Source organism: Raphanus sativus, unplaced genomic scaffold (assembly GCF_000801105.2).
Source record: "Raphanus sativus cultivar WK10039 unplaced genomic scaffold, ASM80110v3 Scaffold0912, whole genome shotgun sequence".
Lineage (NCBI taxonomy): Eukaryota > Viridiplantae > Streptophyta > Magnoliopsida > Brassicales > Brassicaceae > Raphanus > Raphanus sativus.
The window spans coordinates 11662-24203 of record NW_026616226.1 but is presented as its reverse complement, the minus strand read 5'-3'; the positions used below and the strand labels follow the sequence as shown (position 1 = coordinate 24203).

General features: G+C 38.0%; 2 protein-coding genes across 3 annotated transcripts; one reads left to right on the top strand and one right to left on the bottom strand.

Moving 5' to 3' along the window:
• Window positions 1-3270: 3270 nt before the first annotated feature.
• On the top strand, window positions 3271-5649 carry LOC130503301 (probable acyl-activating enzyme 12, peroxisomal). The gene is made up of 3 exons (XM_056997976.1): window positions 3271-3494; window positions 3674-4524; window positions 4887-5649. The coding sequence occupies exons 1-3, from the start codon at window positions 3297-3299 to the stop codon at window positions 5536-5538; spliced, it is 1701 nt and encodes a 566-aa protein (XP_056853956.1). The 5' UTR covers window positions 3271-3296; the 3' UTR covers window positions 5539-5649.
• Window positions 5650-6078: 429 nt separating this feature from the next.
• Window positions 6079-12216, bottom strand: LOC130503300 (receptor-like serine/threonine-protein kinase SD1-6). Of its 2 annotated transcripts, none has more exons than XM_056997974.1 (9): window positions 11865-12216; window positions 11730-11796; window positions 8606-11044; window positions 7794-7931; window positions 7526-7716; window positions 7235-7445; window positions 6910-7147; window positions 6662-6812; window positions 6079-6571 (listed from the first exon to the last, which is right to left on the bottom strand). In XM_056997974.1, exons 3-9 carry the CDS (start codon window positions 9900-9902, stop codon window positions 6242-6244), a joined length of 2556 nt encoding a protein of 851 aa, XP_056853954.1. In that variant the 5' UTR covers window positions 9903-11044; window positions 11730-11796; window positions 11865-12216; the 3' UTR covers window positions 6079-6241. The 2 variants fall into 2 exon arrangements, with proteins under 2 accessions (XP_056853954.1, XP_056853955.1); XM_056997975.1 differs by having other exon boundaries at window positions 8606-10384.
• Between the last annotated feature and the right edge of the window lie 326 nt (window positions 12217-12542).

The following is a 12542-nucleotide window of genomic DNA, read 5'->3' as shown; positions in this document are numbered from 1 at the left end:
AGGGTTTAGTATTTCGATGATGGCATTAAAAAATATCTAATTTTTTTTGCATATACTAGAGTTTAGGGTTTAGAGTTTAAGATTATACAAGAGTTTAGCATATACCCAAGGGTTTAGCGTATACCCAAGGGTTTAGGGTATACTTAACGGTTTAGGGTTTATGATTTAGGGTTTAGGGTTTATGATTTAGGGTTTAGAGTTTATTTTTTTCGAAGATGTTAAAAATATATTTTTAAATCATTTTTAACTACTATTATTTTTATTTTTTTCATTTTATTTATTTTAAAAACATAATATAACTTGACAATATTTTGTTTCCTTTTTTAAAAGATATCAATTGTGAAATGAGTGATTTCTATTGGTTGAGTGAACCTCTAGGTTCACTCTAGGGGTGAACCCAAGAATAACTCTTACATAAAATGTGTTTGCGACAATTCGTCCGTGGACCCCGACTCGCATTCTTAAAGAGCATCGATCCTAATTCCTCGAATGTGAGTTTTCACTGACTCCTCCATATAAATTATCGATGTGCTTGACATTCTTTAAACCCAAGATTTCACCTTTTAATAACTTTTTCAAGAGGACAAAATGTCACTAATAGACCTACAGATGAAATTATCATGTAACTTAATTATATTTTCGTAATTTTATGATAATAAAACCTTAACAGTCATTCTATTAAAAACAGATAGAATTTTTTTAAAATAAACTTTAGCTCATGATTTCCTTAATACAGGCAAGTCATATTATTTTGCATTTTCTGGATTAGAAAACACTAAAAACAATTATAGTGAACTATTTTATCATAAGTTGCTAGAGGAAGAAAGTTGACCAAAAAAGAATGTTATTGTCTTTTTTATTTGTACATGATCCTTGACTCCATGCCGGATTAGAGTGAGCATTTGGTTTTTGGTTTGGTTCTCATTCGGTTCTTTTGACTTTTTGGTTTTTATGGTTACAGATTTAGGATCCGTTCGAGTATTTAAAAAATTTGGTTTGACTATTTTGCTTTTTGGTTCGAATTGGATAACAAAGTTAAAAACCGCCTAATATCCAAGATAATTTAGATCTCATTCGGTTATGGTTTTTAGGTTAATTCGGGTAAAAAAAGTAAAAGAAAATGGAGTTTTCTGGATTTAAATATCATATTTCTAGCTAGATTAAAAATTTAGATAATTTGGATAATTTTAATTGTTTTGGATAAAACATATTCTGGTTAAAAGTATATCAATTATATTATAGAAATTTGGGTAATCATTCAGTTGACTTTGGTTCGATTTTATTTTTTGTTTTAAAAATATAGGACCGATCGAAAAATTGATAGGATTCAAACTCAAATTGAACCTCATTTTACAGTCGGTTGGTTTTATAGCTCCAGATTAAAATATTTTTATGGATAGTTTGGTTTATAATTAGTATTTTTAGATCTCTCTCTCTCTCTCTCTCTCTCTCTCTCTCTCTCTCTCTCTCTCTCTCTCTCTCTCTCTCTCTCTCTCTCTCTCTTTATATATAATTATATATGCATAGTTGTATATCATAAAGAAGAAAAAAACGGTCCCATTTCTCTCTCTGACGCGCTTACCAAGACAGTCGTGTTTCTTCGACGCCGGTAGAGCGAGAGCTCGCCGGCGTCGCCTCTACTCAATCTTGCTCATTGTTTCTATTGCTACAAGTCAAAGCTCTCGTTCTATCATTTATTCTGCCTTTACTCAATCATTTATTCTGGATCTGGAAATTTCAAAACTAGAGAAGACCTTCGTGGTCTTTGCTCGGGTTTTGGAGACCACCGGACCTGCATCTTTCACCGGGGACTCCTGGAAACGCGGTACAAATACCACCTCTCCCCACCTCGACCCACGGAAGGGATGGCCCTCTCTCTGCAACAGACCTGCAACTCGCTCTGCTTGCACAAATGGCGCCTCACTTCACCTCCTTCCCTTCACTGAGTTTAACCTTCCACTGTGCTTTAGATCTGAGAAGAGTCCCATGGATTTCTTTGGATCTGAGCTACTCTCAGATAAAGCTCAAATCTCAGACTTTAAGAACGCCTCAAGCCACCGCAGCTCTTCAACTTCATGTTACAAACGGGATTCCGTATCTCTTTCCGGTTGCTGCTTAATCCCTAACTTTTCGATCTTCACAGCCCCCTCTCCTCCATCTTGCGCCACCACCCTTCATCCCGCCGACGAGGTGTGCCCTAATTTCGCCGCACGCACACTGCGCAAGCTCAGATCTGTTGAACGTGATGCTGACATCAGCCCTTCCACTTCCTCTATATGGGCCAGGCCCAAGTCATTTTCAAAAGGTGTCAGTCCTTTCTCTATCTTTCAAAATATTAATTTGAAGATGAGGTCCAAGCCCAGAAGTTATCTTTTGCTTTTGGTTATAGTTAATAGTTTTTCAATGAGTCTCGATGGATTCACCGAACCTTTGATCCAAACTATTGTGAACGCAACGTTATATCCTTCAATTCAGAAGCGATCTTTATTTTTGTGGGTGCCAGTGGATTCACCAGTACCACCATCTAAGACCTTCTCCATGAGAAGAGTCGTCCCTCCTGCTACAAAGCAGATGAAGTTGTCAAAATCTCTAACCGTTTTGTTATCTTGTGGAGCGGTCTGTACGGGGCCTGAAGATGCAACGGATTTCGTTTCGACGATATTCCGAGGTGTGGATTGTCTATCAACGTCACGATTCAAAGTGACTAAGTTTCAACTTTCCGGCTTTGCCGTGAACTTTACTTCGACGCATTTGAGTCTTACTCAGAATTCGCTGTCAATTTATCCAAGAGGTTTCTCTACTTTTATCTTTTATGTTATATTGTTGTCGCTTTGTACTGTTAGTGGAGCCATGATTACTTCTTCTTCAAAGTGTAGCCCGAATGTTTAAGTTTTAATGAAAGCGGTGTTTCAAAAAAAAAAATTAGTATTTTTAGAATATTTGTAATTTTAAAATTAAATAGAATTAATATTTGAAGTATATAAACTGTGTTTTGGATAATCAGATACACATTGGTTCACGATTTAATTTGGTTTGTTTCTCGGTTCTAAAAATAAAATCGTTTGAATATTTGAAAGTTTTGGGTATATTTTTTCAGTTCGGTTTATACGCCCAAGTGATAGCGTAGTGCTAACAATTGAGGCTGCTGAACACTTTAAATTAAATGTCAACTTCCCACCTTAAAACCACTTGCTGCTGAGGGGAGAGAGAGGGCCAGATCACACTTATATATAAGATCTACATGTATCTTCCCTCACACCGACACAAAAACATAAATATACACTAAGAAGAACAAGATGGACAATCTGAGGTTATGTGAAGCAAACAACGCTCCTCTAACGCCCATAACGTTCTTGAAGAGAGCTTCAGAATGTTATCCAAATAGAACTTCCATAATCTATGGAGAAACTCGTTTCACATGGCCTCAGACCTATGACCGTTGCTGTCGTCTCGCTGTTTCTCTCCTATCTCTTGACATCGCCAAGAATGATGTCGTATGTCTCTCTCTGCAACGAATCTTTTTATTTGTTTATTTAAAGTTTATTATGTTTTGTTCAAAAAAAGTTTATTATGTATAGTAGGTTTTATCAAACAAATCTGAATATAAGAAATAATTCTATTTCACTTTAACTTGGATATACGACTATGAGACATGACATAAATATGTGTTTAGGTATCCGTTCTTGCCCCAAACATACCGGCCATATATGAGATGCACTTCGCTGTTCCCATGGCTGGAGCTGTCCTTAACCCTATCAACACCCGCCTCGACGCAAAATCCATCGCCGCAATCTTCCGCCACGCACAGTCCAAGATATTATTCGTAGACCGCAACCTAGAGACCTTAGCTAGAGCCGCGCTCTATCTACTACCCGACGAAGAACAGCTGAACCTGCTGGTCATATTCATTGACGAGCCTGATTGCCCTAAGAGGGTTTCGTCCAATGAGTTAGACTACGAGGGGCTCATCCGTACGGGAGAACCTTCGTCCTCCTTGGTTGCACGTATGTTCCGTATTCAAAACGAGCAGGATCCCATCTCGTTAAACTACACATCGGGTACCACGAGCGAACCAAAAGGTGTGGTGGTTAGCCACCGTGGAGTGTATTTGAGCTCTCTGAGCGTGATTATGGGCTGGGAAATGGGGACATTCCCGGTCTACCTTTGGACTCTGCCTATGTTTCATTGCAACGGATGGAATCTCACATGGTCGGTGGCAGCACGTGGGGGCACCAACGTCTGTATCAGGCATGTGTCTGCCCCGGAGATTTATAAAAACATAGAATTGCATGGCGTGACGCATATGTGTTGTGTTCCTACAGTCTTCAACATTTTGCTTCAAGGAAATCCACTTGACATGTCACAAAGGTCCAGGCCGGTTCAGGTTTTGACCGGAGGTTCATCGCCTCCTGCTGCCCTTGTAGAGAAAGTTCAGCGGCTCGGTTTTCAAGTGCTGCATGTCTATGGGCTCACGGAGGCCACTGGTGCTGTTCTCTTTTGTGAGTGGAATGACGAGTGGAACAGGTAATATATATTCGTTGGTACAAAAAGTTTATAATAGCATCATTACTGGACTCTCTCAAAAAGAGTTTCTTAGTAAAAATTATTTAATTATATTTTTTGATCAAATTATTTATTTATATAATTAAAATTAGTTGTAACAAATTAACTTGTTCAATGTTAAAATGACACGTTGGTTTGAGGTATCTTGATTTTGATGAGAGTCTCTTCACAAAGAAACTTATCTCATAAATTCTCCTACTATATCATTTTTTATTAATTTTATCATGAGATTCTCTCATAAGAATTGCCCACTGTGGATGCTTTAAGTCATGTTAAATGTTATTAAAATCGATTTAACATTTATATTTATACTATTAAAACAGACTACCAGAAAAGCAACAGATGGAGATGAAGGCAAGACAAGGGGTAGGCATCTTAACCCTGGCTGACGTTGACGTAAAGAACACGAAAACTCAGGAGAGTGTCCCACGCGATGGGAAGACAATGGGAGAGATTGTCATGAAAGGAAGCAGCTTAATGAAAGGGTATCTAAAGAGTCCGAAAGCTACATCTGAAGCGTTTAAGCACGGATGGCTCAACACGGGAGACATAGGTGTGATCCATCCAGATGGGCACATACAGATCAAAGATCGGTCCAAAGATATTATCATATCTGGAGGTGAAAACATCAACAGTGTTGAAGTTGAGAATGTTCTTTATAAGTATAAGAAAGTGCTCGAGGCTGCTGTTGTGGCCATGCCTCACCCTATGTGGGGTGAAACCCCTTGTGCGTTCGTTGTTCTAGAAAAGCGTAAGACTAGTCAAGGAGACTGTGATGATCAGTTCATGACAAGAGAATGTGATTTGATTAAGTATTGCCGTGAGAATCTGCCTCATTTTATGTGTCCGAAGAGGGTTGTGTTCATGGGAGAACTACCTAAGAACGGCAACGGAAAGATTCTTAAGCATAAGTTAAGAAATATCGCTAAAAGTTTGGTTCTTAATGATGACAATACTATTGGCATTAAGCACTAAATATCATCCCTCATGCAAAATCCCTACGGAAAATATATGTGAGATATTAGATATCTGATACTTATGTTTCGATTAGTATAAAATTATTTTTGAATAAACATATTATAAGTTTTATTATAAATAACTGTAATTTACCGAAGCATTTAGATTTTATTAATATTTTTATTCTTTGATTGAACTTAATTTAACTCAGTTAAATTTCATTGAATCCGGTTAAACCATATTGATCCATGACCCAAAACATTTTCGGTTCAGTCATTTGGGCAAGTTTTTAAAACACTGCATCCAGGCTCTAATGCATCCAAAAATGTTACATTGATAAAAATGAAGATCCAAATGATCATATGCTTGTTGATGCATGGTAATGTGATGTGGGGCATTCTTGAATGGCTAGATATGTCTTTTTGTATACCTTTCAGAAAATATTAATTGAGAATATTTGATTTGATTAAATATTATTGATAGTTATTGAAAATTTTATAATAAAATAAATAATAAATTTAGTTATAAACATTTATTGTATTTTTTATTTTGCTTGAATAGTCTAGAAAATCATTCTTTCAAGAAGGATAAACAGATTTTCTCGGGTTACAAATTACCGGACGTCAATAACTGAGAGGGAGATTTGGTTCACTGACAATTCATGAATAGTCTAGAAAATCATTCTTCTAAGAAGGATAAACAGATTGTCTCGGGTTACAAATTACCGGGCGTCAATGACTGAGAGGGTGATTTGGTTCACTGACAATTCATCATCGCGCTGTGTACCCGACGACAATTCGGTCTCAAGAAGACTTCTCCCAGCGCAAAAACCGGGCTGTTTAGGCTGAGGAATAGCCGTAGTTTCGCTCCCAAGCATCACCATAACAGTCGACATCACTGGTCTGTCTTCAGCACGTTCTTGAACACACAAGAGACCAATTTGTATACATCTCAAGATTTCATGTACTGTCCGGAGTGCTGATGATGAAGAATCTATGATGATTGGGTCTACGGTCTCTATCCCTTTTCCTTCTTTCCAGTACCTCCACACCTGTCCGTAAAAATATAGAATCTTTCATTTAGTGTTATGGCGATATAAGATGCAGTGAAACAATATCAAATTTAGTTGTTCTCAGCTTACAAAATCAAGGAGGTTAAGGTCACGGTTAGAGTTGTAGAACCCTTTACTCCTCTTGCCAGTTATAATTTCAAGAAGCAAGACCCCAAAGCTGAAAACATCCGACTTCATAGAGAATATCCCGTCCATTGCATATTCTGGAGCCATGTAACCGCTGCATAAGGTATAATAAATTCATATTTTATGATGTTTTCTAGTTGGTTTAGATTTAAGACGAAAACTCTTTGTTGTTATGGAAACAAATAGCTTACTAAGTTCCAACCACCTTCCTTGTGTTAGCTTCTGTCTCATCCCGTCCAAAGATCCTTGCCATCCCGAAATCCGAGATTTTTGGAGTCATATTTTTATCAAGTAAGACGTTACTTGCTTTCAAGTCTCTATGGATAATTCTAAACCGCGAATCTTGGTGAAGATAAAGAAGTCCTCTAGCAATACCATTGATAATGTCAAATCTCTTTTGCCAATTTAAGGTAGAGCGTCGGATTTTATCTACAAATCGATCACAATTTTAAACATGTTAATCTTATCCCCGAATAAGTTACATTGTTAGAATAGAAGTTATCTTGAGTCACTAACCAAAGAGATGTGAATCAAGGCTTAGATTCTCCAAGTACTCATATATCAACATCTTCTCGCCCTTCTCGACGCAACAACCGAGGAGCCGGACAAGGTTTATGTGCTGAAGCCTAGCAATTAGTCTGACCTCATTCTTGAACTCATCAGTCCCTTGTAGAGACATTGTAGATAGTCTCTTTACCGCAATTTCTTTCCCGTCAGGTAAAATTCCCTATTACAGACATGTTCGATTATAGAATGAAAACCTTGTACATTGATAGATTTTTGAGTACATTTATGAATCATTTTTACCTTGTAAACAATACCGAAACCACCTTGTCCAAGCATGTTAGCGACAGAAAATCGGTTTGTCGCCATGGCAAGAGATTCAAACTCCATCAATGGAAGCTCTAGATCCTCTGTTTTGCTTTCTTCGGATATGTAACTATAGCTTGTTAATATCACTTCGTTTATTAGCAAATCTTGGCTTCGCACTTGATCAACTGTTTCATTCAGAAACAAAAACTTTTGAACTTTCAGAATTTACAGACAAAATAAAGAAAATGAGTCATTGATTTACCATTAGGTGTTTGAATTGTTATAGATCTCTTCTGTTTTCTTTTCCAAAAGCCGAAGGTGATGATACTAATTATTAGAAGAAAAATGGCCACTCCAATACTCGAACCTAAGATTCTTCCATGGCTTGTTATCTTGACATCTGCAATATAAACGAGGCACATAGTACGTACTTGTCAAAAAAAAAGGTCACTCCCTTGTACTTATGATAAAAACATTATACTAGACCTAAATATAAATATTTTTGGTGTTGAATCTAAGCTTAAACCATACTTAATATTGAGATATACTGTTTGTGCCTAATATAGTAATCATCAGTAGCTTCGCTTAGTAATGCAATTAAAAAATATTAGATAGATCTTTAGTTTTAACATTGATTTTTTGAAGCAAAAAAATTATGGATTTATAGTGATCTAAACATCAACTTATATCTTAATATTTGAATGGATATTTAACCACATATCTTATATTCTGAAATTTCCTAGTATCACACCCCTACAATTAGGTGATCTTAGCTGAAACTCTTGAGATCAATAGCAAAAAATATTAAATGCTATTACTTCAACTTAGTAGAAAGCAATCCAATCACATGCTTTGATCTTATTTCTTGGACAACAGACAATTATATTAGTCTAAAGACCCAAAAGAAATTAATCTGTTACAACCGGAAGTAAATGTTAAAGGGGTGAAGACATCCACAGAAATGCTTCACTTTAGATAGAAGTGTTAAAAGGGGTGATCACATGCTTTGATCCTTAACTAAGGTAGCCTCAACTAAAACAAAACCCTTAAAAAGGCATGGGAGAAAGAACTAACCGAGATCAGCAGCCGCTAGTTTAACGTAGAGATCCTGACCACCATTTGCATATCTCCTGACATCCAAAAGCCCTCCCTTCCAAATCACACAACCCGACCCGCCGTCACGAATATCCGTGTTAGCATACGCCGTACAGTTACAATCTTGTAGGCACTTGGCTTCACACTCCTTCAACCCAATTCCTCTGTCCAAAACCGTATCCGTAGTATCCGGCAGTTTCATCTTCTTCAGAACCACAAACCCATCTCTACCATCACAACTCAGCCTCGTCTTCCTCACGCAACCAGCTGAATCATCTCTCAAAGCCCACTCTTGCTCGTTTCGTCGCTCAAACCCTTTGATGCAGTTACAGTTCGGTATGGTGTTGGAATCGCCATAACCGTAACTCCCACACTGTTTGTACTTGTCGCATATGTCCTTTGGTTGGTACCACAACGGTTTCCAAGTCTGCGATGTCTCGATCCAGTTCCGTCGTTGTATGTTTCCCGTCGAGGTTACGCTTAGTATGGAGTATACGTCGGGTTTGGTCATTTGGTATGAGTAAGTCACTTCTTCGTTACTCGCTACGAAAATGTAAACCATGTAATCAATCGGTTTCATCTCCGGTACGCAGCTAAACCGGTTTCCGATCCATGGACCGCTCCGGTAGATAATTGACTTTTTGTTGAATACGTAATACTCAGGGAACCCTCTGGTTTCGAGTTTAACCGAGAAATCGCCGCTCGATGGATCCTCCGGATTTCTCCAGGATCTCAAGACTCGGTCTAAACCGGTTTTTTTATCCCAGCCCAGTTTCATATCCGGAAGCAAAGTATCTGTTGGAAAATCGAAACTCTGCCACAAGTACTCGTTGTTATTGTTGTTGGAGTCTCTGAGCACGAAGTTACCGTTATCGAGAAGCTCTGCCACCAGTGGAGATCTCATAGTGCCAACGGTTAGATTCGTTGACCAAACAGGTGTGTCGGAGGAGTGATCGAAAATGACGAGGTTGTTGTCTGATGATATTTTGAGAGATCCGTTGGGATGAGACAGTGGGTTGTCTCTGTTGGCAACCCATACGTAGGTCCTGGTAGGGATTTTGCTGTACCATATCCCGAGATACCAACGTGAACTTGTTCCGGGAGTGAAGAAACCGAGCTCGAAGGTTTCGTTACGAGATACAATGGTTTTGTTGTTTGAGATTGTGAGAGACTCTGTAGCAGATAGTGTGTTGGCATAGACACCGAAATATGGAAACGAAATGAAGACGAAGATGAAGATGATGTAAGGATGGAGGTAGTTTGGTACATTTCTCATATTTTTTCTCTCTATTACCCTCTACGCCATTGTCTTGAGTTATGAGGAGATTTATACACACACACATAGATGTAAGACATGTTGTGGGTTCAATGTGTGAAGTATACTTCCACGACTTTTCTCTACAGCATGTTTCTTGGTCTTCTTGTTTGTATTCGAAATATCAAAGATCTGTTGAATATAGAGTTGACCCGTCGAATTTTAATGTTCTTCCCTAGTTTTCCATTTTTCTCAATAAATGTCTACCAACCAAGCATATCCAACTTCAATTTCTATCACTATTGCTATCATTGACCACAAATCCAGAACACATACTTAAATTCTATCACTGTTGCTGTACAAAGTTTCTAGGAACATGGCTAAAAGAAAAGTTGTTAATTAAGGATGTCTTGGACCATTATTATTGTCTCATTGATGGTAGAGTCTTTCGGTCCTCCTGCTGATGTTCATTGGAAGCTCTTGAATAGTCTACTCACAATCACCTAGAAACAGAACGTTCTTGTATGATAGCCAGTTTAAGTGTTGAACACTTAAATTGCCTTTTTTAGTTCCTTAATTAAAATACAAACATGTAAAAAGCTTAAATTGGAATCTATATATATAAAGTAGACTATTCTGGCTGCTCATTCCTCCACGCCACTTTGGAGATAGGGGCTTTTTGCGCCACGTGTCGAAACACCATTCGTCTGTGTGAGTTTCACGCTCTGTAGTTGCTCGCGTCGTTTATGCTCACTTAATGACAAAAGGCAGATCTTTATCACCGCAAGTCTCTCTCTCTCTTTCTCGCCCCCCTTCAAGTGTTTCGCTGAGATTTTGAGTTCTTGGTGTTGTTCAGAATTGACTGAATTTTTACCTTTTATGGATCTGACTGGAGCACCCAGAGCTAGATACGATGGTGTTGGGCCGTTCCAGGAAGCAACAGGGTTTGAATCACTTCATCTCCGCGGCAGCAACGAGTTTCGGCAACCAACGAAGCTAACTCTCAAGAACGCCAGGGGTTTCACGTCATTGCTTGAGCTTCCACCTACACAAGTATTGGAGTTTCTCCATTACGTTGCTTGCGTTGTGCTCAGGCGGTATGTGAACAGCTCGACAACTTTACATGCTATTTCCAGTCTTCTACGGACAAACTGGAGTTAATACTGCAAAACGAAATGAAAGTAGGAACCTTGCAGATTCATTCACATACATGAACAAAAAGCTCAGACCTTTAACCAGAGGACACAATCATAAAAAAGAAAAAAACATAGGAGTCCAAAACTACCATCTTTGCACAGTTCATCATATAGACCCAAGAAGTAAAGTTTCTTTTCACTAAAGGCTAAAAGGTGAGTCGAATTTGATCAAATTCCTTCACCAGATTGCTTACATCAGTTCCAAACAGAGAAGAATAAAACCGAGTCTCAGGGCTAAACAACAGAGTGAGTCTGACAATAGAGCTAATCAGATCAAGACAGCAAGTGTATTTGACATGAAGACTTAAATAATAAAGAAAAAACTTATTTCAAACAGCTAACTCAGCAGCTGGTTTTCATATTCTTCTCAGTTGTGTTTTGCAACACTTAGTGATAGTGAGCTTTAAGTCTTCTGCAATCTAAATGTTGCATATAAATAAGTTCATTAAAACGTAACAGGGATATACATTCAATCTAAATGGTTATATCACCAAGCAAACCTGATGTATATGGTGAGTCACTTCCCTAGAGATAATCAAACAACCAGCATAAGAAATGACCTGCTAACCCAAGAACCTCGATACTGACACAAGCCCACCCGACCAGTCTAGCAGAAACAACAGTATTATCATTTACAGAACATAAAGCGCACCTGATAGCTTCAGAGGTTGTGTTCACGTCAAGGGGAGAGCAATCTTGAAGCTGAAGACTGGTGGACGCTGTGTGGATCAAAACAAGTAAGAATCAGCAAAGATAACAACAAATCAAGAATCACAGGAAAACGAACCTTAATGACGGGGAACTCTGACACCCATAGCTGCTTGAGAACGAAGAGCACGGCGTAAAGCAACCCATTCCAGTGCCAGAGAGGAAGAGCGGAAAGTTCAAATCAAGAAGTGGGGCGGCATAAGTCTGGATCTGTGGTTAAATGGGAGAGGAGAGAGAGAGGACAATCTGAGGTTGGTGAAGAGAAGATAGCGACTGAGATGGAAAAGATGATCTGTGAGGTGTGCGAAACGAGGAGAGTGAGAAGGAAGATGAAAGTGGTGGAAATTTAGGGAAAAAATGAAAAGAAAAGAAAGATGGAAGTGGTACAAGCCAACAACTGCTTGAGTTAGGTTTCGCGTTAAACTTACATTATTTTGGTTCTTTGCTTTTCATTATTTGAGAAACATTTGATCATTTACAAAACTAAGTTCATTTTTTATTTAATTATTTTGATTTGGGTAGAAAAATGGAAAACTGCATAATATACGACAAAAAATTGATTTGATCATTTACAAAACTAAGTTTTATTTAATTATTTCGATTTGGGTAGAAAAATGGGAAACTGCTGCTTCAGTTAGGTCCACTTTAATTCTAACTTTTTCGGTAATCTTAGATAATATAGATAAAAAAGTAAGATAACCCGAATTTTCGGATTAAATATCAGATATTTTAAGTTTTGAATTTAAAAATTTAGTGA